The 24,641-nt window shown below is 45.3% G+C and overlaps 1 protein-coding gene across 1 annotated transcript; it reads left to right on the forward strand.

Moving 5' to 3' along the window:
* Positions 1-8,099: 8,099 nt before the first annotated feature.
* Positions 8,100-10,460, forward strand: LOC122369319 (keratin-associated protein 19-2-like). The gene is made up of 4 exons (XM_043343968.1): positions 8,100-8,481; positions 8,666-8,745; positions 9,217-9,273; positions 10,081-10,460. Exons 1-4 carry the CDS (start codon positions 8,419-8,421, stop codon positions 10,310-10,312), a joined length of 432 nt encoding a protein of 143 aa, XP_043199903.1. The 5' UTR covers positions 8,100-8,418; the 3' UTR covers positions 10,313-10,460.
* Positions 10,461-24,641: the final 14,181 nt, after the last annotated feature.

Raw genomic sequence — 24,641 nt, forward strand, 5'->3', positions numbered from 1 at the left:
TTGTTCACATTTTGGGCTAAGGCCACCGTCTTCCAAATCAGATCAGGCTTATTTTTGGTTTACACACTCGTGAACAGATGTTCTAGATACCCTGAGGGTACCAAACTTGTACTTTGATTTTCAGGTCAGGTTCAGGTCATCACAGGTCACGGAAATATCATATCATGCGTCGGTCACGTGACACATGTTTTATGGTCCATTTAGTCCATAGATTTCGAATTTGATGTCGCCTGTGTCATTCGAGTTCATTTTGAGTCGAATTTAGCTTAGTTCAGGTCACTTTCAGGTAAAAAAAGGTCAAATTTTGAAGTTAACCCTCGCACCGACGGGGGGGGTGGATATCCGCCCCCCCCCCTGAGGTTTTTCGCGAATAGCGGGAAAACCGCGGCGCGTAGCGCCGCGAAATTTCGTATGACTATAACCTCATCAATTTTACACATGGTGTGCAACTTTGACCCTCCTACCTTTTAAGGTCAGGTCACCAGGTCACTTTGAATGACCCAACCTCAAGTCACTTTTTTGCAACTTTGTCACCGTGCCAGAGCTACAGTAGATGTCGGAGGCCTTTGAAAGTCGCAGGATATTATAAGTCATTAGTAGCTACAATTTGTTTATCTCGGAATTTTGATATCGGTGACCTAAGGTCAGGTCAATTTCGCGACCTCCCCATTATAAGTCAATGGGGGAAAAATCAACTTCCTGTTTTTACCACTAAAACGGGTTGGAATGGCCCCATATACCATACATGACTTCATATACGATCAACCTTCACTACCTTGAGGTCTGTTTTGCTGTTGGGCAGCTGTGAGGTCATGTGACGTCATCAAAGGTCACCAAAGGTTTTTGGCCAATACCTCCGTACAGGAACAAGATACAGACGCGTGGATGGTCTCATTGTGTTCAGCTCGTCAAGACGCATCGAATGATATACATGATGACCTCGAGGTCACGTGACCTGAGGTCAACCTTTGACCTTGACCTTTCGAGGTCAACATATATATTATTCGATGCGAATTGACGAGAGGATCACGATGATGCCCTTAGTTTGTTCCTATCTTGACTAATTCGAAAGTTATTCGAGAAAAAACTCTCTCCATATCTAGCGCCGCCATTTTGACTTTTTCGACCCCTGTGACGTCATCTTTGACCTGACCTGAAAATGACCTTTGTAAAAATTGTAGATCTTGGCCGTGCATATCCGATGCCGTTTACTGCTTGTCGCTATCTTGCTTCGTTCTCGAGATCTCAGGGGGGGCGGTCATCCGCCCCCCCCCCCCCCCCGTCGCACGGTAGGCGATCGGGCCGGTCTAGCCTCGCGAAACCTCAAAGACACTTTTTTCCGGAAACTGGAAAACAACGCATACTAGTCGACAGAAAATTCATCAAAGATTACGATTAGTGCATTTGCATGGCTCGGGAGACATTTTTTCGTTGACAAAAGTATCGTTAAAGACAGCGTTCCGTAACACTTCATAAAGGGGATAATCACAGCCGATTTTTACGCTCTTTGAATTTTTTGCGGAACGATGAAATTGCTAGGTGTTGAGCATCCATTTTGCATGGAAAGTGAAATTTAGATGTTTAGACGATTCCGCCATAGAAAGCAAGTAGACAAAATCAGTTCAAAATGTCTAATAATTAGGTTTACTTTTTATATTTTTTTCTACCACTGAACATTACGTTCACTGAATTAACAAAGCCCAGCAAAAAAAGTTTTACGAGGATAAACTGAAAATAATGCTGTATCGCATGCACTAAGACACTATCTATTGGGGGAGCCAGTGAAAATTTGCAGCCACTTGCAGCCCTGGCATCCAGACACCTTTTTCTTCTAAGGGTTGGCCGTGGCTTGGTGCACTTGAGCACAAGTGGTAAATGCCACAAAGGGTGTTTTCGCGATAGCTCAAAACACCCAGGCAATAGAGAACTGCTACTTGGCATACCTGACCTTTGATGCACGCCGAATCTTGTGACACCAACCGCACTTTCAAGTCAGGTCAGGTTACTGACCTATGACGTCATAAATGAACCTCTGCACGATCCTCAGATGTCGCAACCTTGCAACGCTCTCAGTGCCAGAGTAACTTTCACAGGGAGGTGAGACTTGCAGGACTTACTGTCCTTTAGAGGTCTTACAACTTTTATATCTCAGATTTTTCCTAAATGTCACATAAAGTCAGGTTGGTCACAAGACCTCACCTATAAGTCAATGGGGAAATATGAAAACTGTTATTTTGGCGCCAGGAATGATATTCAATTGTCTCAAGTACATGGAATCGTTAGTTCATGCACTCCTTGCAAGATCTGATGCTGCATTTTTGCATTGTTGACCTTGCATGACGTCATTTATGACGTCACTAGGGTCATACGAGCTTTTCGTCAATAACTCCCGATCAAATTGAGCTAGAGAGTCGACAAGGTCACCAATGGACTCCGGAAGACCTACCGAATCGAATGATATGCGATATGACCTCCTTCGACCAACTTCGTGATTTGAAGACCTCTGACCTGACCTTGACTCGAGGTCAACACCTTACGGTGGCCTCACCTGAACAAACAGTATACCATTCGACGCGCCTGAGCAAGGCGGACACGACGATGTCAAAATCGTGGTTCTGCAGCCATTTTTTGCGAAGTTATTTACCAAAAACCAAACCCGCTGCTTGGGTCACGTTATGAAATGGGGCCTTGCCGGGCGAGATTTACGCTGTTTCATGATATGTATAAATTGGTAGGGCATAATCGTTTGAATAAAAAGTTGGTTTGGAAGCAATTTTCTACGGAGGTACACACCATTTCAATGTCCTACCCAGCTCATATTGTCATAAATTTCGACCTACCCTCAAAAGTATTCATGCGTTATTCGAGCGGCAATTAAGCAAATTGCAAGCTCACCACAGAGCACAAATCCTAAAAGAGATAGCCCTTATTTAAAACATATGCTCATTGGATATTCAAGAAGGTTGCCCCTAAATATTGGGGTTCTAGCTTCAAAAACATGGATGTTATGAATGCCGATAGGTTTCGCGAGGCTACACCGGCCGGATCGCCCACTGTGCGTCGGTGCGAAGTTGGCGCAGACCCCCGTCGGTGCGCGGGTTAAATTTTTTCAACAAAAAAGGTGTCTATTGAATGCAGTTTGAGCTCAGGAACACGATGGTGCTATTTATATTGGTGTACAATGTCAAATACGTTCTGAAAAATTGATTGGAAAAATTGATTGTTGTTAATTTTTTTGCTATACTGCGTATAACTTGGCCATTTTTGAACATATTTAGCTAAAACTTGCTAGAGTTAGTCATAAGCATGCCTTCTATCACATCTAGTCCGGTTTTTTTCGAAAAGTCAAAAACTTTTTGAAAACAATATAAAAATATAAATTTTGAATTTTATTATAAAAAATCGAAGTTTTCAAAATTTTGAAAATACGAGATGACAGATAGCGCAGTCTATTCTGAGTCCTTTCATGCAAAGAAATTGGATCTAGCTTAAAGGGACCCTCCCACCTTCAAAAAAAGTTAATGAATTGGCATGAAAGTGATGTCCCTTGGTTCAGAAAGAGCGAAAACGAATATCTACCAAATTTCACCGAAAAATATTCACTGGTTTTCAAGATATTAGGCTTTTACTTTTGTTTACTTTTGGGATCTCCCCTGTTACTAGCGACTTAATTTGGAAGCAATAATTTGGCAGCCTTAAAGTGCGGCAGACGTTGCGCGCAAAGCAGCGTATACCACCACGTGTTAACGATGGTTTTAGTCTGAGATTTAAAAATCGTTAGATCTCCGCTGACGTCACAAATTCTAAGGGGGCATTCCAATGCATTAGCCCCTTAAAATCCGAAAACTGCAAGTTTGAAATTCCATATCTTTGAATTAAAGCATTTTTCGATGTTGTGAGTGCCCAAACCGGTATTTGCAGGCCATGGCCACCAATATGGCTATCTCAACTCAAAAATAATGTTAAGGTGGGAGTGTCCCTTTAACCCGCGCCCGGCTGGGGGTCCTGGATTTCCACGCCCTGCTGGGGGGGGGGGTGTTTGAACACCTCCCCCCTTCTAACTCGGCTCCTGGGCCGCGTAGCGATACGCGGAAGGCGGCGTTCGAAAGAGCGTCAAAAATAATGAGGAAATCACTTGGGTCAATTTTTTGCTCAGGTCAAAGGTCAGGTCACCAGAGGTCATTGAAGGCAAAATTTCGCTGATTTCCAGGTCGAATGTCGACAATTTCCAAGAAGCCAACGCATAACTCGGGAACCAATAGAGCTACAGCGCCGCGGAAAAGCGCATTCGATAGCCCTATTAACGCCCTTTCTGAGTAATTCTCTCAGATTTGACCTAACGTCAACGGTTTTGCCTGCAGGGGGCAAAAACTGCAAAAATAGCCGATTTTTTGGAAAAAGTTTTTCTGCAATAACTTTTTACCCAAGCCTTGTACGAGCTTACTTTTACCGGCATCGTGTTCCTCTCGTCAAGACGCATCGAATGAACTATAACTTGACCGACCTTGAAAGGTCAACTTGAAAATTTGACCTCAGGTCAAGGTCATGACGTGACCGGAAAAGGTCATGTTGCATATCAGTCGATCCGTATCGTCGAGCTTAACACATCTAAGGCGTTTTCATCGCTCTAGCATGCCTCTATCAAAAGTTATTTGCGAAAAACTGTTAGATACCATTCGTGACCTAAGATGACCTCAGGGCATAAACAGGGGGTCACGGACACCATTTTCATGTTCAGTGTGTCTAAATTACTTGTAATTCAGTGTTTGGGAGTGTTTATAATGTCTTTCGTCCAAAAGAGGCGCATTTCAATTTTCTCCCATTGACTTATAATGGGGAGGTCGCAAAATTGACCTGACCTTAGGTCATCGATATCAAAATTCTGAGATATACATTTTGTACATGTTGTTGCTCTTAGCAATCGCTGAGAGTTTCAAAGCGATCGGTCACTCGGTGTAGCTATGGCAGACATTGAAACTTTTTATGAGGTGAGGTCACTTCAAGTGACCTGGTGACCTGACCTTGAATGACCTTGGTCTGAAATTTTCACAACATGTGTAGAATGGATGTATGATAAGGTGTACCAAAAACGGCGGCGCTCCGCGCCGCCGTTTTTTGAGATATTCGCGAAAAACCACAAGGGGGGGGGGGGGTGTTCAAACACCCCCCAGCAGGGCGCGGGTTAAACTAAGCTCTTGGAAGCGATCGCCGTGGTTCAATGTTTTGCGTCGAAATCGGTCGAACATGACGTCACTCTGACGTCATTTTCGGCCGACCTATAGTAACTATGAAGTTCATATTTAAACCCAAGGTATCAAATTGATGCAGCCGAAAGTGCTGAGAGATTGGCGTCGATACGTCAAGTGGTTTGGAAGTTATTGCAGAAAAACGGGAGGGGACTATGAATAGCCGCCCCCCCCCCCCCGGGGGGGCGCGGGTTAAGCTATATTACATGTATAATAAAAATCGCCTGCTGTGGCCGTATTCACAACCACGGAGTAGGGATAAAAGGTAAGGGTAACGGGTTGATTTTAGGGTACGATTACTCCATTGGCGATAGTCGATTGGACTTTCGAAAATTGCGCTGCTGGCTGGTCATTTACGTTTATTCCCACGTGATTTCTCATCGCGCTGTTAACCCTCGTGCTGTTAGCCCCCCCCCCCCCCAGAAGTGCGCGTTATACGCAGACCCCAGTGGGGCGCGGGTTAACCCGCCCCCGGTTGAGGTCTGGCAGGTTCAACGTCCTCTGTTGGGGGGAGGGGGGGGGCAAAGGGCCCGCCCGTCGTATCTCCGGAACCAATAGCCGGATTGGAAAAACGCAAACAGCATTCAATAGAGCTTATCGATCTGCACAAGCTAGGATATCGACGACCTTGATATTTGACCTGTGACGTCACAGGGAGGTCAAACACTGAACCAGAAAATGGCAACTGTGACCCCTCGTTACGTCCCCGAGGTCATCTCAGGTCACGAACAGAATCTAACAGTTTTTCGCTAATAACTTCTGATAGAGGCGTGCTAAAGCGTTGAAAACGCCTTAGATGTGTTCGGCTCGACGTTGCGGATCGACTGATATGCAAAATGACCTTTTCCGGTGAGGTCATGATATTGACCTGAGGTCAAATTTTGAAGTTGACCTTTCAAGATCAAATTATAGTCCGTTCGACGCGTCTCGACGAGAGGAACACGATGCTGGCAAAAGTAATGTCATGGCTCTTTTGAGCCAAAAGTTACTCCCGAAAAAAACGTTTTTTTGTAAAAAACAGCTATTTTTTTATTTTTTGACCTCTAGCCCTCGCCCTGGCAGGGCATTTTTCATAACACGGCCTGGCAGGGGGGGGGTCGATGCGACCCCCCTCCCTCGCGATTGGCTCCTATGGCACCTAGAAACACCAAATTTGGTAGGTAGGTGGGCCACCTGGAGTTTTCGCCCCTGTGCAAATTTGGTTGCTCTAGGTCAATATTTAGGGGGGTTTTGGGGGGTATAAATGTAAAAATTTCGCTAAAAACAGGTCAAAAGTTTTTCACTTATAACTTTTGATCTAATTAAGATAGCGCAAAAAGAAAAGCACCAGTGAACTCAGAACGTCAAGGCACGTCGAATTATATACTTTTTAGCCTTCTTAAGTGTACTTAAAGTTTTTCTTAAATTTTAAGTGAACTTAAATTAATAAATTAAGTTCAAGTTAACCAAATTGCATCATATCGCATATCATTCGATTCGGCTGATCACTAGGAACACAATGATACCATTTTTAAGCTCTAGCGTCATTATGTGTCAAGTTATTGGCAAAAAAGTCATTTGACCTCAGTTGACCTCATTTGACCTGACCCATGGATAAGTACACCAAACAAAGAAGCACCAAGTGACCTGCTGTTAAGTACTGTGGTTTCAAAGCACAAAAGTGATAGAACGAAGCGGATATCTCCAGTATTTTCCGAATTTAGTATTTTCCCATAGGCTTAACATTACGACGTAATGACCTCTAACTGACCTCAGGTCAGTGACCTCAAAAAACCCGAATTATATGTTATACAACTCGGTGAACTTGGCACATCCTGAAAGTTTGAAGGAAATCAGTCCAAAACTGTGAGTTGGACAGGTGCAAAAAGAAAATTGAAATTTGACCATGACCTTGTACCGGTTTTTCTGAACTGGTGACCTGACCCAAGGCCACCTGGACCTGAAATTTTCAGGTCATATGTAAAAAGGTTGCCCCATAAGCTGTGCCAAATTTGGCGGCGCTGCACGCCGCCGTTTTTACGCTATCTTCGAAAAACCTTAGGGGGGGTCGCATCGACCCCCTCCCCTGCCAGGGCGAGGGCTAGAGGCTAAACCGTTTACCTGAGGCCCAATCTAAGAACATTATCCAGAAAGTTCTTTAGAAGGGCTATCGAATGCGCTTTTCCGCGGCGCTGTAGCTCTATCGGTTCCCGAGATAGCCGTCGGCAGTTTCCAAAATATTGGAATAGCCTCTGGTGACCTGACCTTTGACCTGACCCAAAAATCAATGAAATGTTTTCGTCCTTATTTTGGACGTTCTTTCGATTGCCGCTCACCGCATGTATCTACTTGGCCTAGATCCGAGTTAAAGGGGGGGGGTGTTCAGACACCCCCCCCCCCCCCGCCCGGCGCGGAATCTCAGAGCACCGGCCCGGCGCGGGTTTATCAAGGCATCTAAACCTGTGTACTCCTAGATAGAGGTTTCACCCTTCAACAGCATTATAATACTTTGTTACAGTGGTATACGATATCGATTTTGTCACGAACTGATGTAGGTACGTAATTTTGTAGAGGTAGTTGGAACGCGATACGGCGAAACGAAACTATTGTTTATCTTGATTATTTATGTTCGACAAAGGCCTGTGACCGAAATATCACATATTTTCTACCAATAAGGTACATTCTTCGGCACTTCTTTTATTCAATATCGAGGAAAGTTCATGCTTGTATATTTTCAAATGTGCTTATTATTAACCGAATCGCTTATGTCTCCATTAGCAAAGTACAAGATCTTGTGGCAAATTCCGACAATGTCTGAATGTAATGTCTGATATAATCATTACTACCGTAACGGAAACAATGAGCCAACAAACAAGTGATTATACAAGCCCATGTCATTGGTACAACTTGCTGGCTTGCTGCAAGTCAGCTTTATAAGTAGGTATATAATGAGGTGGTTGCAAATGATGCTATCTCACACACCACTTGTTGAAATACCTTTGCAACAAGTCTGATGGCCAGCCGATAACTGGCGACAGCAACAGTCACTGCGTATTTGTTTCGCTGGGTTGGCGGTCCACGGCCCACAAAGCTCACAGCGACTGCACTGGGGCTCTGCTCGAGTGCATTCCGTCCAGCAGTAAGGTCAAGTCACGACCCGACCCCGTCCTCGGGGTGGACACGGACTGTATAAATGGTCGGACAGCGGGCAACAGAGGCACAGTCAACGTACACCGGCCAACCAATCATGATCAAGGCAAACTTTGGATATTCATTTTAGCTGCGATATTAATTATATAATTTCCTTGGGCTTCGACCCTTCCTGAAAATTTGTATTCGAAATCCCCTAAATACAACAATTGGGATACTATCAGAAAACCGTGCACTTTGAGGAATACCTGACTGAACGTGAATTGTGACAACCCTGTAAATTTTTTCAGCTCATCGTGGTTGCCATGTGCGTGGCTGTCGCCGCTGCCAGCGGGTATGGAAGTGCTCAGAGTCAGCAGCATGTGCAAATGTAAGTGTCGGCAGCTCAAACACGACGTGACAGAATATCACATTCTGGAAATATCAGCGTCAATTGAGCAGGACTAGCGGTGGATGCTCTTAATCTTTACTGACAAAATATATACCTATGACAAGTTTGATACACTGTCTTTTGCGATACTCCTAAAATTGCATTTCAATAGCAAATAGATAACCATTGGCTGATATCCATTGTTCTTCATATTTTTTCCTTATTTTCTCAAATAATTAAGCCGATTAAAGTTGCAAAAAAATAAACCATATTTCTTCATCAATCGTGAAAACGATAGATTACTCATCACTTTAAAACAAAAAGTAGAAAGAAACATAAGCATGTATGGCTCTTCAGAATTGAGTGGAGCTTCCCATTTTTTACTGTTTTTTTTATCACATGATTTTCCGTTATGAGCTTTCACTCTTACGCGCCTCATAAATGTACTGACAATTGCTGCCGTTCTCGCAGCTACAACCCATGGGGAAGTGCCAAATATGGATCGTTCGTGTCACATCCTACGTACAGGTGAGTGTTACTTGATACAAAATCAGAGGGAAACGGTTCAGAACTGATTACTACATGCTGTGAAACAGGTCATTGCGTTTAAATGGGCTATCATTTGTACCGTAATACCTGCAACATCAACACAAACCTGGGGAAATGAGGCATTAAACGGGTCGTATTGTCGATTAGCAATTAACACCTTCTTCTACCATGTGACTTCCAAAAAAGTTGGCACGCTGTCATATGATCCCCATTTTGCATGTGATGATTTTATGCCGTTAGGCGGCACGGGCGGACATCGATAGCAGCGCCTCTATCGGTCACTAGGGAAAGCTGGGCTGTAGGCGACGATATACCGGCTGAGTTGTCACACGTTGAATAGGTTTATAGCCATCCGTCTTGTGAAAAAGTTGAACTTTTGCCTTTAATATTTCTACAGGCAATTTTAGAAGTGTCTTCACATGGATTATAAAACCGTTTAGATTATTGTATTCACTTCAAGCCTTCCCTATTGTTCTTGATGATGCGGGAACTATTTCTAATTAGTGTTTCTCTAGCTTAGTAAAAGAACATACTGTGCAAACGATGAAAAAAGCATAAATGGAAGATTTTAAATGCAATTTTCTCTAACAATTAATGGTAAATTCTCTACATATCAGGGAAAAGGTGCATGCTATTTGATAATTTAAAGTTTTTGGGGCCAGCTGTTTTCTTCTTTTCTTACGTCGCCCCAATGGCCGCGAATACACTTGTGATAACGCCTATCGCTCAAATGACACGCTGTCTGAATTGTTGGTAACGATATCCGTCTACTTTGTCTATTTGCAGCAGCCATGGCGGTGGATACGGCGGATACAGCAAATATGGCAGCTTCGTAGGAGGACAAGGACACATCTACGCAGAGGCCCAGGGATCTGGTGGATATGGACACGGTGGATACGGCGGTGGACACGGCGGATACGGCGGTGGATATTCCTACAAGTACAGCGCCGATGTCGGACATGGTGGATACGGTCATGGATCTGGATATAACGGCTATGATTCTGGATATGATCATTAACTTATAATCGTAGTGAACTTTAATTAAAGTATTGTTATAATCCTGGTTATAATGTGAAAATGTTTTGACTGATAGAACATATGAACAAAGGAATGTGTGTGTAAGTGAGGGCAATGAGCATGCGTGCGGAATATACCTGACCGCAAAATTGAACTTTTAACTGCTTTTAACTACCTCAGACACCTTTTGGGGAACAAACGTGCGACCACGAGTGTTAAAGGGACTATCCCACCTTTAACATGGGGCTTGAGTTGAGATAGCCAAGTTTGCGGCGAGGTTCAGAAACCACTATCTATCTAGGTTGCAACCCCCGCGGCCTCTTGGTGTTGAAGAAATTCGTTCCCTTCATTTGAAAATGGGCCTTGTACAAGGCCCTATCTTCAACATGGAGCGACTGTTAGTGTGACGTTACCTCGTTTAGTCATTCTGATTTAAATGGGTTTGTTCGTTGAAAAATCGCTTAAAACTTGGTCTGAACTTTGTTGTCGTGCCTACAGAGTAAAAATAATCAGCTTTATGACAGTAATGTGGCCTGGGGAAGGAGGTAATTTTGGGCTGTGACGTCACATATTTGAAAGTTTGTGTTTGGAATGTGGGAAGCCTAAGATGTTTAATGAAAAATAAATGCCAGAACCGTGTTCCTGGTCATCCAACCTATAAAGTCGGGCACAATTTAACTGGTTTAACCCGCGCCCGGCTGGGGGTCCTGGATTTCCACGCCCTGCTGGGGGGGTGTTTGAACACCCCCCCCCCCTTGTAACTCGGCTCCTGGGCCACGTAGCGATACGCGGAAGGCGGCGTTCGAAAGAGCGTAAAAAACAATGACGAAATCACTTCGGTCAATTTTTTGGTCAGGTCAAAGGTCAGGTCACCAGAGGTCATTAAAGGCAAAATTTCGCCGATTTCCAGGTCGAATATCGAAAATTTCCAAGAAGCCAACGCATAACTCGGGAACCAATAGAGCTACAGCGCCGCGGAAAAGCGCATTCGATAGCCCTATTAACGCCCTTTCTGAGTAATTCTCTCAGATTTGACCTAACGTCAACGGTTTTGCCTGCAGGGGGCAAAAACTGCAAACATAGCCGATTTTTTCGGAAATAGTTTTTCGGCAATAAGTTTTGACCCAAGCCTTGTACGAGCTTACTTTTACCGGCATCGTGTTCCTCTCGTCAAGACGCATCAAATGAACTATAACTTGACCTTCAAAGGTCAACTTGAAAATTTGACCTCAGGTCAAGGTCATGACCTGACCGGAAAGGGTCATGTTGCATATCAGTCGATCCGTATCGTCGAGCTGAACACATCTAAGGCGTTTTTTTACCTCCAACTGACAAGATATACTAACCGTGTACCAAATTTGAGCGACATCGGTCCAGCCGTTCTCGAGATCTGGAAACGACCCCTGCACGTGCGCACGTGCAGCAGCACCCCAACTCTGGCATATGGATATGCAGTGCCTAGTGGGTGCCTACCTACATGCCAACTTTCAGCGCAATCGGCCAAGTAGTTACCGAGATATTGCAACAATTACAAAACTGACACCTCTTCGTTTTGCGCGTGGCACGTGCAAAAGGGGTCACCCACATGCATCGGGAATAGTCCAATACTTGGTAGAAGGAATGAAGCTACCCTACAAAAATTACCCCGTGTAATTTTTGGTCCGGAAAGGGTCATGTTGCATATCAGTCGATCCGTATCGTCGAGCTGAACACATCTAAGGCGTTTTCATCGCTCTAGCATGCCTCTATCAAAAGTTATTTGCGAAAAACTGTTAGATACAATTCGTGACCTAAGATGACCTCAGGGCATAAACAAGGGTCACGGACACCATTTTCATGTTCAGTGTGTCTAAACCACTTGTAATTCAGTGTTTGGGAGTGTTTATAATGTCTTTCGTCCAAAAGAGGCGCATTTCAATTTTCTCCCATTGACTTATAATGGGGAGGTCGCAAAATTGACCTGACCTTAGGTTACCGATATCAAAATTCCAAGATATACATTTTATAGATACTGTTACTCTTATCAATCGCTGAAAGTTTCAAAGCGATCAGTCACTCGGTGTAGCTATGACAGACATTGAAACTTTTTATGAGGTGAGGTCACTTCAAGTGACCTGGTGACCTGACCTTGAATGACCTTGGTCTGAACTTTTTACAACATGTGTAGAATTGATGTATGATAAGGTATACCAAAAACGGCGGCGCTCCGCGCCGCCGTTTTTGAGATATTCGCGAAAAACCACAAGGGGGGTGTTCAAACACCCCCAGCAGGGCGCGGGTTAAACAACATTTTAGAAGGTGGGATAGTCCCTTTAACCCTGCACGTGCACTATGCAAGGAAGTACTTACAGCTGACTTACGCACGGCACATAAGTTACCGGTATCTATGTGCACTGACATAGATACCGGTATCTATGTCAGTGCATAGATACCGGTATCTATGCACTGACCGGTACATAGATACCGGTCAGTGCATATCCGGTCAGTGCGAGCGAAGCGAGCGGAGTCTTACGTAGAATAACGGAAATTTCTGAGTATGAGCGGCCGGCCGGCCGGCCGGCCGGCCGGCCGGCCGGCCGTGCGGACGCTTTTGCGAGGCTTATATCTCAGCAACCACTTGACCGATTTACATGCGGTAATTTTTGTAGGGTAGCTTCATTCCTTCTACCAAGTATTGGACTATTCCCGATGCATGTGGGTGACCCCTTATGCACGTGCCACGTGCAAAACGAAGAGGTGTCACTTTTGTAATTGTTGCAATATTTCGGTAACTACTTGGCCGATTGCGCTGAAAGTTGGCATGTAGGTAGGCACCCACTAGGCACTGCATATCCATGTGCCAGAGTTGGGGTGCCGCTGCACGTGCGCACGTGCAGGGGTCGTTTCCAGATCTCGAGAACGGCTCGACCGATTGCGCTCAAATTTGGTACACAGTTAGGGACCGGTTACTAGGGTGCCGTGCACAAGTCAGTTGGGACCCATTTTGCACGTGCGCACGTGCAGGGTGCCGCTTCCAGATCTCGAGAACGGCTGGGCCGATTGTGCCCAAATTTGGCACATCGCTAGAGACCAGTCAGTAGGGTGCCCTGCACAAGTCAGTTGGAGGTACCCCCTCGAAATTTCGCACGTGCAAGACTCACCCGCTCGCTCGCTCCGTTAGTCGCCCCAAAAGGCGCTATACTGGTCAGTTGTTGGTCCAACTGATCAAGTCAGTTGGAGGTACCCCCTCGAAATTTCGCACGTGCAAGGCTCACCCTCTCGCTCGCTCCGTTACTCGCCCCAAAAGGCGTTATACTGGGCGCAAAAGGCCTTCCGTTAGCGCCTTTTGGGGCGACTAACGGAGCGAGCGAGAGGGTGAGCCTTGCACGTGCGAAATTTCGAGGGGGTACCTCCAACTGACTTGTGCACGGCACCCTACTGACCGGTTTCTAGCGATGTGCCAAATTTGAGCACAATCGGCCCAGCCGTTCTCGAGATCTGGGAGCGGCACCCTGCACGTGCGCACGTGCAAAATGGGTCCCGACTGGCTTTTGCACGGCACCCTACTAACCGGTCCCTAACTGTGTACCAAATTTGAGCGCAATCGGTCCAGCCGTTCTCGAGATCTGGAAACGACCCCTGCACGTGCGCACGTGCAGCAGCACCCCAACTCTGGCACATGGATATGCAGTGCCTAGTGGGTGCCTACCTACATGCCAACTTTCAGCGCAATGGGCCAAGTAGTTACCGAGATATTGCAACAATTACAAAACTGACACCTCTTCGTTTTGCACGTGGCACGTGCATAAGGGGTCACCCACATGCATCGGGAATAGTCCAATACTTGGTAGAAGGAATGAAGCTACCCTATAAAAATTACCGCGTGTAAATCGGTCAAGTGGTTGCTGAGATATAAGCCTCGCAAAAGCGTCCGCACGGCCGGCCGGCCGGCCGGCCGGCCGGCCGGCCGGCCGCTCATACTCAGAAATTTCCGTTATTCTACGTAAGACTCCGCTCGCTTCAGTCAGTTGGAGGTACAATCGGCCCAACTGAATTTGAGTTGGGCGCAATCCGGCCGACCGATTCAATCCGACCGCGTTGAATTGAATACACGAATACATACATTGAATACACGAATACATGAATTCAATGTATTCAAGTATTCTGAATATTCTGAGTATTCAATATATATAAGTATATATTGTAGTATATATTGTATATATTGTAGTATATATAAGTATTATATTATAAGTATATAGAATATATTGTTACTCATTGTAGTATTCTGAGTTACTCATTGTATGTAACAATGTTATATATACAATGTATACAATGTATACATTGTATACATTGTATGTATACAAGTATACAATGTAGTATATACTACATACTACAATAATATATACTATTATATACTATATATTACTAGGGTGACCCGCGTGCTCCGCAACGCGAAAAGGGGTATTTTCGATTGACGGGTGTTTGGTTGTTCTTGTGTCGGTTTGGTTATCCATCCATTTCGGTCGATTGCTTTTTGATGGCTAAATGATTTGGTTTGGAAAGAATATCCATCGCATCGAGGTGCCCGTGTCTGATAAGCATGCTTTCTACTTCAGAACCTGTCAATAGTTAGTGAACCTGTCAAATGTGTTTTATAATTCAGGTGCGTAGTTTTTTGACAAATGAAAGGCGTAGATAATTTTCGCTAAAAATGGATTTGCAGAGGTTTGAAACATTTATATTTTTAAGAATACTGTTGCTTGTCATGCAAACGTGATGATTGGATCTTGGAGAGAATTGAATGCTCTTTCCAATGATAGCATTTTCAATTGTCAAACGTATCAGGTTAAGCAGCAAAATCCGTGCAATTATTTAGTGGCACATTATTGACAAATGACATTTTCTCCAGCGATTTCTTCCACCTTGTTTTTGATCAATTAGCTTTTCACAATTTTTCCATGAGAGGCGGTACGTTTCCCTTGCCAAAAGGCATTGTTTTAACTCTCTCAGTCTGACGGTCATGTGAAAATAAAATAAAATCCAAAAAACCGTCCGAAACGTCAATTTTTCAAACAAAAGTGCCCTCACGGGTGCACGTGGCACGTGCCATCCTCCGCACAGCACACCATTCGATTACCCGTTCGATTCTCTACACGATGCTGTTTTTCCCGTGACGATCGGGTGCACGGTTACCGAGATATTGCACGGTAACCGGACCCGTGTCGGGCAAATTTAGCCATTTTCGCCCGTTTTTGCAAGCCGATTTATACATGTAAAGTCTATGACGCGAATTTGCACTTTTCGGGCACGCGCCACGCGCTCGCTATCGACCCGATCGAGCTGAGACCCCTCAAAGGCACGTTGTCCATCCTTGTTCTATGAGTTGCGCAAACTTCAGCGCGGTAGGTGCAACGGTGTGACCTGTAACCCGCGCTACGTAGCACCATGTCGCGACCTCGGTTACAGACAGAAACTACGTCACCACAAATAGTAATATAGATGCGGCTGCGTAAGTAGTAATAAGCAAGCGGCTGCGCCACTTGCTTTGCTGCGTGGTAGGAGAAAATTGCGGCACCAGCCAATTTGCTTTCGAATGGTGTTCGTTTCAAATCGATATGTTGGCTAGAAGCATATGTAGATATGGACGGAAATGTGAAGAGAAAAAAGAGCTGTTCTGGGGGCTTTGTTGGATGAAATTTCGCTGATACGGGGTCAAGATGGGCCAAAGGGGTCAGCCCCGGTCACTTTAGGTCAGGCCAGGTCACATAGGTCGCCTCTCGTCCGATCGGATCAGCCCGGGCCACTGTTCTACTTTTGCCTCCACCACTACCCCTACCCCTACCCCTACCACTACTCCTACCTCTACCACTACCCCTACCACTACCCCTACCACTACCCCTACTACTACCCCTACCCCTACCCCTACCACTACATCTACCACTACCACTACCACTACCCCTACCACTACCCCTACTACTACCCCTACTACTACCCCTACCCCTACCCCTACCACTACCCCTACCCCTACCCCTACCCCTACCCCTACCCCCCTACCAACACCGCCGGGTCATGTCAGGTCACAGAATAATTGGATCCAATCAGTACTTAAATATCAGACTTAAAGTGTTCCCAGCCCTGCCCCTATTCGTGCCATTCCATTACGCTTAATCGTATTTGTCGGAAATGGCGCTTTGTGGCATATGTGGCGCATTGCGACAAACGCGGCGCATCTGAACCTGTTGGCTGAGCATGTATCCTGGCAACAAATTGTACCCTTATCGGACCATATTTGACAAAACTGTGCGATTTGCGGCAAAAATGACGCCTTGTCACCAATGTGACGCATTGCGGCAAACACGGTGCATTTTTATACTTGGTCACCTTTCACGGTGCATTTTTATAATCTATACATTATCTCGCCACTTTTCATTCAAATTAAAAACTTGCCCATCCGCCAATGCGAGGCACCCGCCACCGATCGGCATGCATTTAGTCCACAAAGTTTGTCGACCCCGGCTCTCAATGAAGATCTACGAACCGATCAAAATTTCATTGGCGTTCTTCCAGCGCGCCCCACGCGCGAACCGTGCACCCCAGCGAGCCGAAACCTAGAAAAGGCGCTGACCCGCTCTGTCACCTATAAGGTGTGCAACTTTCAACTTCCTACGACATACCGTCTGCCTTGTAGGCGAGGTTAATTGAACCCACTACACGATGTGCGGACACACAGACTCACAGACTCACAGACGGATTCTGTTGGAATAGTAAGTTAGAATACTTATATATAAGTCAGATATATATAAGCAAATTTCAGCGTTATAAGCCAAGTTGTTCTCGAGATGTGGAAACGTCCTGTACTTGCGCACTTGCAAACTATACACTAAATACAGGGCCGTGTAGGCGGGCCGTAGAAATTTTCGCCACTGTGCAAATTTGGCGAATCTAGCTCAATATTGTGTTATTGGTGCTGTGATGGGGTAGGTGTATAACTGCAAACATTTTGCTAGAACTTTATTGCCCTTGGCTCAGTCTTATTCATATAGGAAGATGCATAACAACAGGAATGTTTTTTTCTGTCCACTTCTTCTGATCTTTTTGTGGTTTATGGATGGCTTGTGTTTAACCGCGTGCCCTGAGGGTTCCAAGTTTCAACAGCTTCGCCATAACGTGTGGGTGTGATAATGCTTACGATGCAATGCTGTACTCAATTTTAAGGGTTTAAAGTTATAGACGGCTTTTTTAACCCGCGCCCTGCTGGGGGGGGGGGGGTGTTTGAGCATCCCCCTTGTGGTTTTTCGCGAATATCTCAAAAACGGCGGCGCGGAGCGCGGCCGTTTTTGGTACACCTTATCATATATCAATTCTACACATGTTGTGAAAATTTTAGACCAAGGTCATTCAAGGTCAGGTCATCAGGTCACTTGAAGTGACCTCACCTCATAAAAAGTTTCAATGTCTGTCATAGCTACACCGAGTGACCGATCGCTTTGAAACTTTCAGCGATTACTAAGAGCAATAGCATGTACAAAATGTATATCTCAGAATTTTGATATCGATGACCTAAGGTCAGGTCAATTTTGCGACCTCCCCATTATAAGTCAACGGGAGAAAATTGAAATGCGCCTCTTTTGGACGAAAGTCATTATAAACACTCCCAAACACTGAATTACAAGTGGTTTAGACACACTGAACATGAAAATGGTGTCCGTGACCCCTGTGTATGCCCTGAGGTCATCTTAGGTCACGAATGGTATCTAACAGTTCTTCGCAAATAACTTTTGATAGAGGCATGCTAGAGCGATGAAAATGCCTTAGATGTGTTCAGCTCGACGATACGGATCGACTGATATGCAACATGACCCTTTCCGGTCAGGTCATGACCTTGACCTGAGGTCAAATTTTCAAGTTGACCTTTCAAGGTCAAGTTATAGTTCATTCGATGCGTCTTGACGAGAGGAACACGATGCAGGTAAAAGTAGGCTCGTACAAGACTAGGGTCAAAAGTTATTGCAGAAAAACTATTTCCGAAAAAATCGGCTATTTTTGCAGTACAGGGTGTCCCAAAAGTAAGGTCATCATTTGTTTTGGCCACACCGCCAAAAATACGCGATGGATAGAAATAAATAGGACATCATATGAAAGAGCATTTTATAAAATTTTATTCTGATATACATATGAGTCAATACATTGGCTCATAGCCCCACATTTGCTGCTTTTCTACATGGCTACCATTTCGGGCCGCGTGCACGAATAGACTGCGTTTTACTTCCTCCACTATTCTGGAGCGATTCTCTGGTGAGATGCCGCTTATGTTTGCTCGGAGGGATCATCCTTTAGTTCTTCCCGGCTCGTTGGGTTGTCCTAAAAGACAATCTTTCCGTTGTGTACCCAGAGAGAAAAATATGAAGGTGTAACGTCAGGTGACCGCGGAGGCCATTCAATGGCGTCGCCCTGACTGAAAATAATGCGATCTCACATCCACTTTCGGAGACAATGCATGATCTTCAGGACGGTGCAAGCATAGTCTCCATCCTGCTGAAACCACTGCTGGTTGATGGTGTCGGCACAGCTGCGTTGCGACGAGCGGAAGAACCACTGGGAGGACTCTCGGCCACCTCTCTTGATTTATGATTCACCCGATTCCCGCTGTCGTCCTCAGGACCTCGAAGCACAGGTGGCTAAGTATACATGCCCTGTGCGTACATTATACCTTTTTTTTCTGACGTTTTACCGGTTGAGGCGAAACTATGCATGAGTTCCGAGATAGGGCAAGCTGATAGGGTCTGCTTAGGGCCGAAAACTGGGCGGTATTTACCCTTTGTTTTAATGACGGACCCTCTCTTAGAGTTGAATTTCGACCTTCTCAGTTTTATCCCTACTGCTCGGTGTAGTTATGATCAAAAATGGTTTAAGCATGCAAGAAAATAATTTTATGGATGTACCTTGCACGTGTTAAAATTGGAAGTGATTCGGACTCTTACTTCTCGAGATATTTAAGTTTTAAATCATGACCTTACTTTTGGGACACCCTGTATTTGCCCCTTGCAGGCAAAACCGTTGACGTTAGGTCAAATCTGAGAATATTAATCAGAAAGGGCGTTAATAGGGCTATCGAATGCGCTTTTCCGCGGCGCTGTAGCTCTATTGGTTCCCGAGTTATGCGTTGGCTTCTGGGAAATTGTCGACATTCGACCTGGAAATCGGCGAAATTTTGCCTTCACTGACCTCTGGTGACCTGACCTTTGACCTGACCAAAAAATTGACCGCAGTGATTTCCTCATTATTTTTGACGCTCTTTCGAACGCCGCCTTCCACGTATCGCTACGTGACCCAGGAGCCGAGTTAGAAGGGGGGGTGTTCAAACACCCCCCCCCCAGCAGGGCGTGGAAATCCAGAACCCCCAGCCGGGCGCGGGTTAACCCGCACCCACCTGGGGTTCTGGATTTCCACGCCCTGCTAGGGGGTTTAAACACCCCCTTCTAACTCGGCTCCTGGGCCAGGTAGCGATACGCGGAAGGCGGCGTTCGAAAGAGTGCCAAAAATAATGACGAAATCACTTTAGTCATTTTTTTTGTCAGGCCAAAGGTCAGATCACCACAGGTCATTGAAGGTAAAATTTCGCCGATTTTCAGGTCAAATGTCGACAAATTCCAAGAAGCCAACGCATAACTCGGGAACCAATAGAGCTACAGCAACGCAGAAAAAAGCGCATTCGATAGCCCTGTTAGCGTTCTTTCGGAATAATTCTCTCATATTTGACCTAGCGTAAACGATTTTGCCTGCAGGGGGCAAAAACTGCAAAAATAGCCGATTTTTTAAAACAGATTTTCTGCAATAACTTTTGACTCAAGCCTTGCTCGGCTCCTGGGCCACGTAGCGATACAGGAAGGCGGCGTTCGAAAGAGCGCCAAAAATAAAGACGATATCACTTCGGTCACTTTTTTGGTCAGGTCAAAGTTCAGGTCACCAGAGGTCATTGAAGACAAAATTTCGCCGATGTTCAGGTCAAATGTCGACAATTTCCAAAAAGCCAACGCATAACGCGGGAACCAATAGAGCTACAGCAACGCGGAAAATCGCATTCGATAGCCCTATTAACGCCCTTTCTGAACATTTCTCTCAGATTTGACCTAGCGTAAACGGTTTTGCCTGCAGGGGGAAAAACTGCAAAAATAACCGATTTTTAAAACAGTTTTTCTGCAATAACTTTTGACTAAAGCCTTGCACAAGCTTAATTTTACCGGCATCGTGTTTCTCTCGTCGAGATGCATCGAATGAACTATAATTTGACCTTGAAAGGTCAACTTATAAATTTGACTTCAGGTCACGGTTATGAACTGACCGGAAAGGGTCATGTTGCATATCAGTCGATCTGAATCGTTGAGCTGAATACATCTGACGTGTTTTCATTGCTCTAGCACGTCTTTATCAAAAGCTATAGCCAAAAACTGTTGGTGACCGTTCATGACCTGAGATGACCTCAGGGGCACACAGAGGGGTCACAGGTGCATTTTTCCGATTCATTGTGTTATGTTTACCTATGAAACGATGTTTGAGAGGGTTTTGAACACCATTCATCCATAAGAGGCGCATTTCAATTTTCTCCCATTGACTTATAATGGAGAGGTCGCAAAATTGACATGACCTTAGGCCACCGATATCAAAATTCCGAGATATACATTTTGTACATACCTAATGTTACTTTTATCAATCGCTGAAAGTTTCAAGGCGATCGTTCAGTCGGTGTAGCTATATGACGAGGATTGAAACTTTTTCTGATGTGAGAACACTTGACGTGACCTGGTGACCTGACCTTGAAAGCCCAGGGTTTGAAATTTTGACAACATGTGTGGAAAAGATGCATTAATAGGTGTGCTAAAAACGGCGGCGTGGAGCGCCGCCGTTTTTGATATATCTGCGAAAAACCGCAGGGGGGTTCAAATACCCCCCCCCTACACACACACACACACACACCCAGCCCGGTTCGGGTTAAATAAATGACGACAAAGCGCCAGCTGACAGTGCATTAACCCATGCTGAATGACAGACCGTAAACCACAGGCTGTCGTTTTGAGTACCTCGTCTGAGTATAGTTGACTGTACAGTCTGTCTTAACCCGCGCCCCGTAGGGCTACCGGCGGACCCTACCACCCGTAGGGGGGGGGGCCGTTTCGGCCCCCCCCCCTAAGATCTCGGAAAGTTACCGGCCGATTTTCAAAATTCAAACGGCGTTCGATAGCCCCACCCGGGAACTACCTTGTGACCAAATTTCATTGACCTAGGTCAAACCGATGACGTCACAGGTCAGGTCAAAGGTCAGATTTTCACCGTTCACAGGCAATTCAAGAAATGTGCTGTGAAAGCGAGTAAATTGGTAATTTATTGAAAACCATCGATGGTACATTGTTCGTCAAACACATACCTTGCTATCTGAGGTCACTGATACCAGGTCAGGTCACAGCGAGGTCAGGTCACCGGGGGTCACAATATGAATGTGTCGTATGATACATGTTTTATGGTCCATTTTACATGACAAATGCGATTATGTGGGTTAGGCAGCCTTTGGGGCCAGCCTAGGTCACGTTTTTGTGAAGGTCAGGTCAAGGTCAGGTCAAATTAGGTCAAATTTCAAAGTTGATATTTTGCATAAAATGGGTATTTATTCGATGCACCTCGTCACGGGGAGTCTAATGGTGGTCTTCGTTTTGCTCTACGAGTTCTAGAATTGCCCAAATTGAGTTTGAAAATTTGACGTCATCATTTTTGAACAGTTTTTTTCGCTATAACTTGGCCAAAAAACGAGGTATCGATCTGAAATTTGGTATGTAGATAGAAGACGGTAGGCACTATCACATATATTCCGGTTTTTTTTCGAAACTCAAAAAACTTTTTGGATTTTGTGGCGAATATATCCAAAAAAATGCTTTTTTGATTTTTTGGGGGTCAAAACTCAAAAATGTCGAAAATTCGAGATTGCAGTTTTGTAGCCCTGTTAATTCTACACCTTTAATGTTTTGATCATTTTTCTGTATCTTCAAAGCTGTAGTCCTGACAGGTCTTCTCGCGAAGGTCTTTTTTCGGTCGAAAATGACAGAACATGACGTCACTCTGACGTCATTTGTGGCCAACCTATCATAGCCTCTGGAAAAATTTTTGGTCACAATGTGTAAAATTGATGCCCGGAGGGGACCTGAAAGTTTGGTGGCGATATCTCCAGCCGTTTAGGAGATATCGACCGAAAAGGACAGGGGGGGCGTTTCGCCCCCCCCCCCCCCCCACGGGGCGCGGGTTAAAAGTACCGCGCAAAGTGACGATGGATCCATCAAGCCTGACCGAGGAAGGGCCTGCTGAATTTGAAAGTCACCGAAGCAATTGACATCATCTTCCATTCCCCAGGTCAATTGTTTCGGTGACTTTCAAATTCAGCAGGCCCTTCCTCGGTCAGGCTTGATGGATCCACCGTCACTTTGCGCGGCACTTTTAAGACAGACTGTACACGTAACTGTATTTGGTGTGATTTGTTTTGATATCGTCGCAAGGAGTTGATTGGTGTGCAATACCAGTCTGCCAGACATTTTTTACGGTTAGCTGAGTCAATTTTTATTGGGAGGCGTGGTAAAATTAACCTAACACGCGCAGTGGAAGGGTTGCGAGTACTACGCCCAGTGGAAGGGGGGCGAATGTCGCCCCCCCCCCCAAGATCTCAGCTCCCACTGGAGCTAGAAAGACGAAATTTGGAGGGTAGGTGGGGCCCTGGTTAACTCTGTTGTGTGTGAATTTCATGACCCTAGGTCAATATCTTCAAGGTCAAATGAGGTCAAATGTGGTCAAATCTGCCATATGAGAGACTCTTTGCGTTTACACGCCGATAACTCAAAAAGTTGCCGGCTGATTTTCTTTTTTCTTTCACTGTACGAGCGAACATACATTTGTAAATATGTATGGTGAGTTTCTAGTTAATCCAACAATGCCGTGGCAGTTAGAAGCCTGCTAAGGGTAAGATGTCGCCGGCTGAGGCGGGATCGGCCGACGCGGGAAACGCAGCAATCACAATTTTGTGTTAACACACTCATAACTCAAGTTTTTACCGGCCGATTTTTCAAATATCTTTGACCATAAGATTGCCTGTAAATTTCTTAGCCTTCACACAAAATTTGACGCGAATCGAACATAATCAGCGGTAAGGAGCCCGATGTAAAGACGGAACCGTCCCGCCCCGGCACAGTCTGCAATTCAGGCGGCGCGTAACGGCTGGCGCCGGCCGCCGCGGCTACTTTACACCGCTAGTACTAGAAAAGCTGTGAACTGATTTTTTATTTCTTGCACGAGAAGATCCGTAATTCAATTATCGACAGGCTCCGAAATTTCTCATTAATACTGTGCTTGCGGCGCGATTTATTGGCGAAAAACAGGAGGAAGGGGTGAAATCCACCCCCCCCCCCTCCACTGCTCGTGCTATAGAGATGTCAATCGGATACCAACTTTTTGGTATACCGATTCCAAACCGATACCAACTTGGTATTTGGTATTTCAATCGTAATGTGTTTGGTATTTTGTTGGTATCATAAGCCCTCACTAATGTATAAGAGGCTAATAAGTCGGTAAAAAGTTGGTATTTTCCTCAGTTTCCCAAGTTGGTTTGGTTTCGGTATTTTCCCGTGGTTTTGGTTGGTATTTGGTTTGGTATTGGTATTCCGATTTTCCGTAATTGACATCACTATCGTGCTAACATACCCGAACTATACCAATGTTTGCCACGCTTTTCTTCACACATGCAAAAAGCATGAGAGCGTTGACTAAAACGCTCCCCCCCCCCTCCAGCTATCTCGGAAAATGTTATTTGAGCATCACTTAGTATCCTATTCAAACGAGAAATTCTTATCGACTAGTTTTATGTGTTTCAGTGCGGATACCAACGATACTGGTCAGTCAGGAGACCTGTGCATGACATCCCTCACCACTATAGATGGTACGAGGGGCGTTCAAAAAGTTTTTGACCCGACCATGAAGGAGCAGAGATACGATGTCGACTTATAAGACAAAAAATGTTCATTTAGTCAAATAACCAGCGTTAAGACAAAAATATTTCGCGCAGCGCTTCGCGAGAGGCCCCTGGGTCTCCATAGCCAAGTGGGTTTTGGACGCATCTGGCACGTCCAAGACGGCTGCTTTTGTCTCCTTGCTGTCAGCGAAGTTGCCACTGCTAAGCAATTTCCTTATGTTGGGGAAGAGGTGGCAACCTGAGGGGGCAAGGTACAGAGAAAAAGTGTCTGTGACAGCAACTCGAAGCCACAGCTCACTGCTTCGCTGATCGTCACCCTGCTCATGTGTGCTGGTGCGTGGTCCTGGAT

This window comes from Amphibalanus amphitrite, unplaced genomic scaffold, assembly GCF_019059575.1.
Source record: "Amphibalanus amphitrite isolate SeventyFive unplaced genomic scaffold, NRLGWU_Aamphi_draft 001025F_arrow, whole genome shotgun sequence".
NCBI classification, from domain to species: Eukaryota; Metazoa; Arthropoda; class Thecostraca; order Balanomorpha; family Balanidae; genus Amphibalanus; species Amphibalanus amphitrite.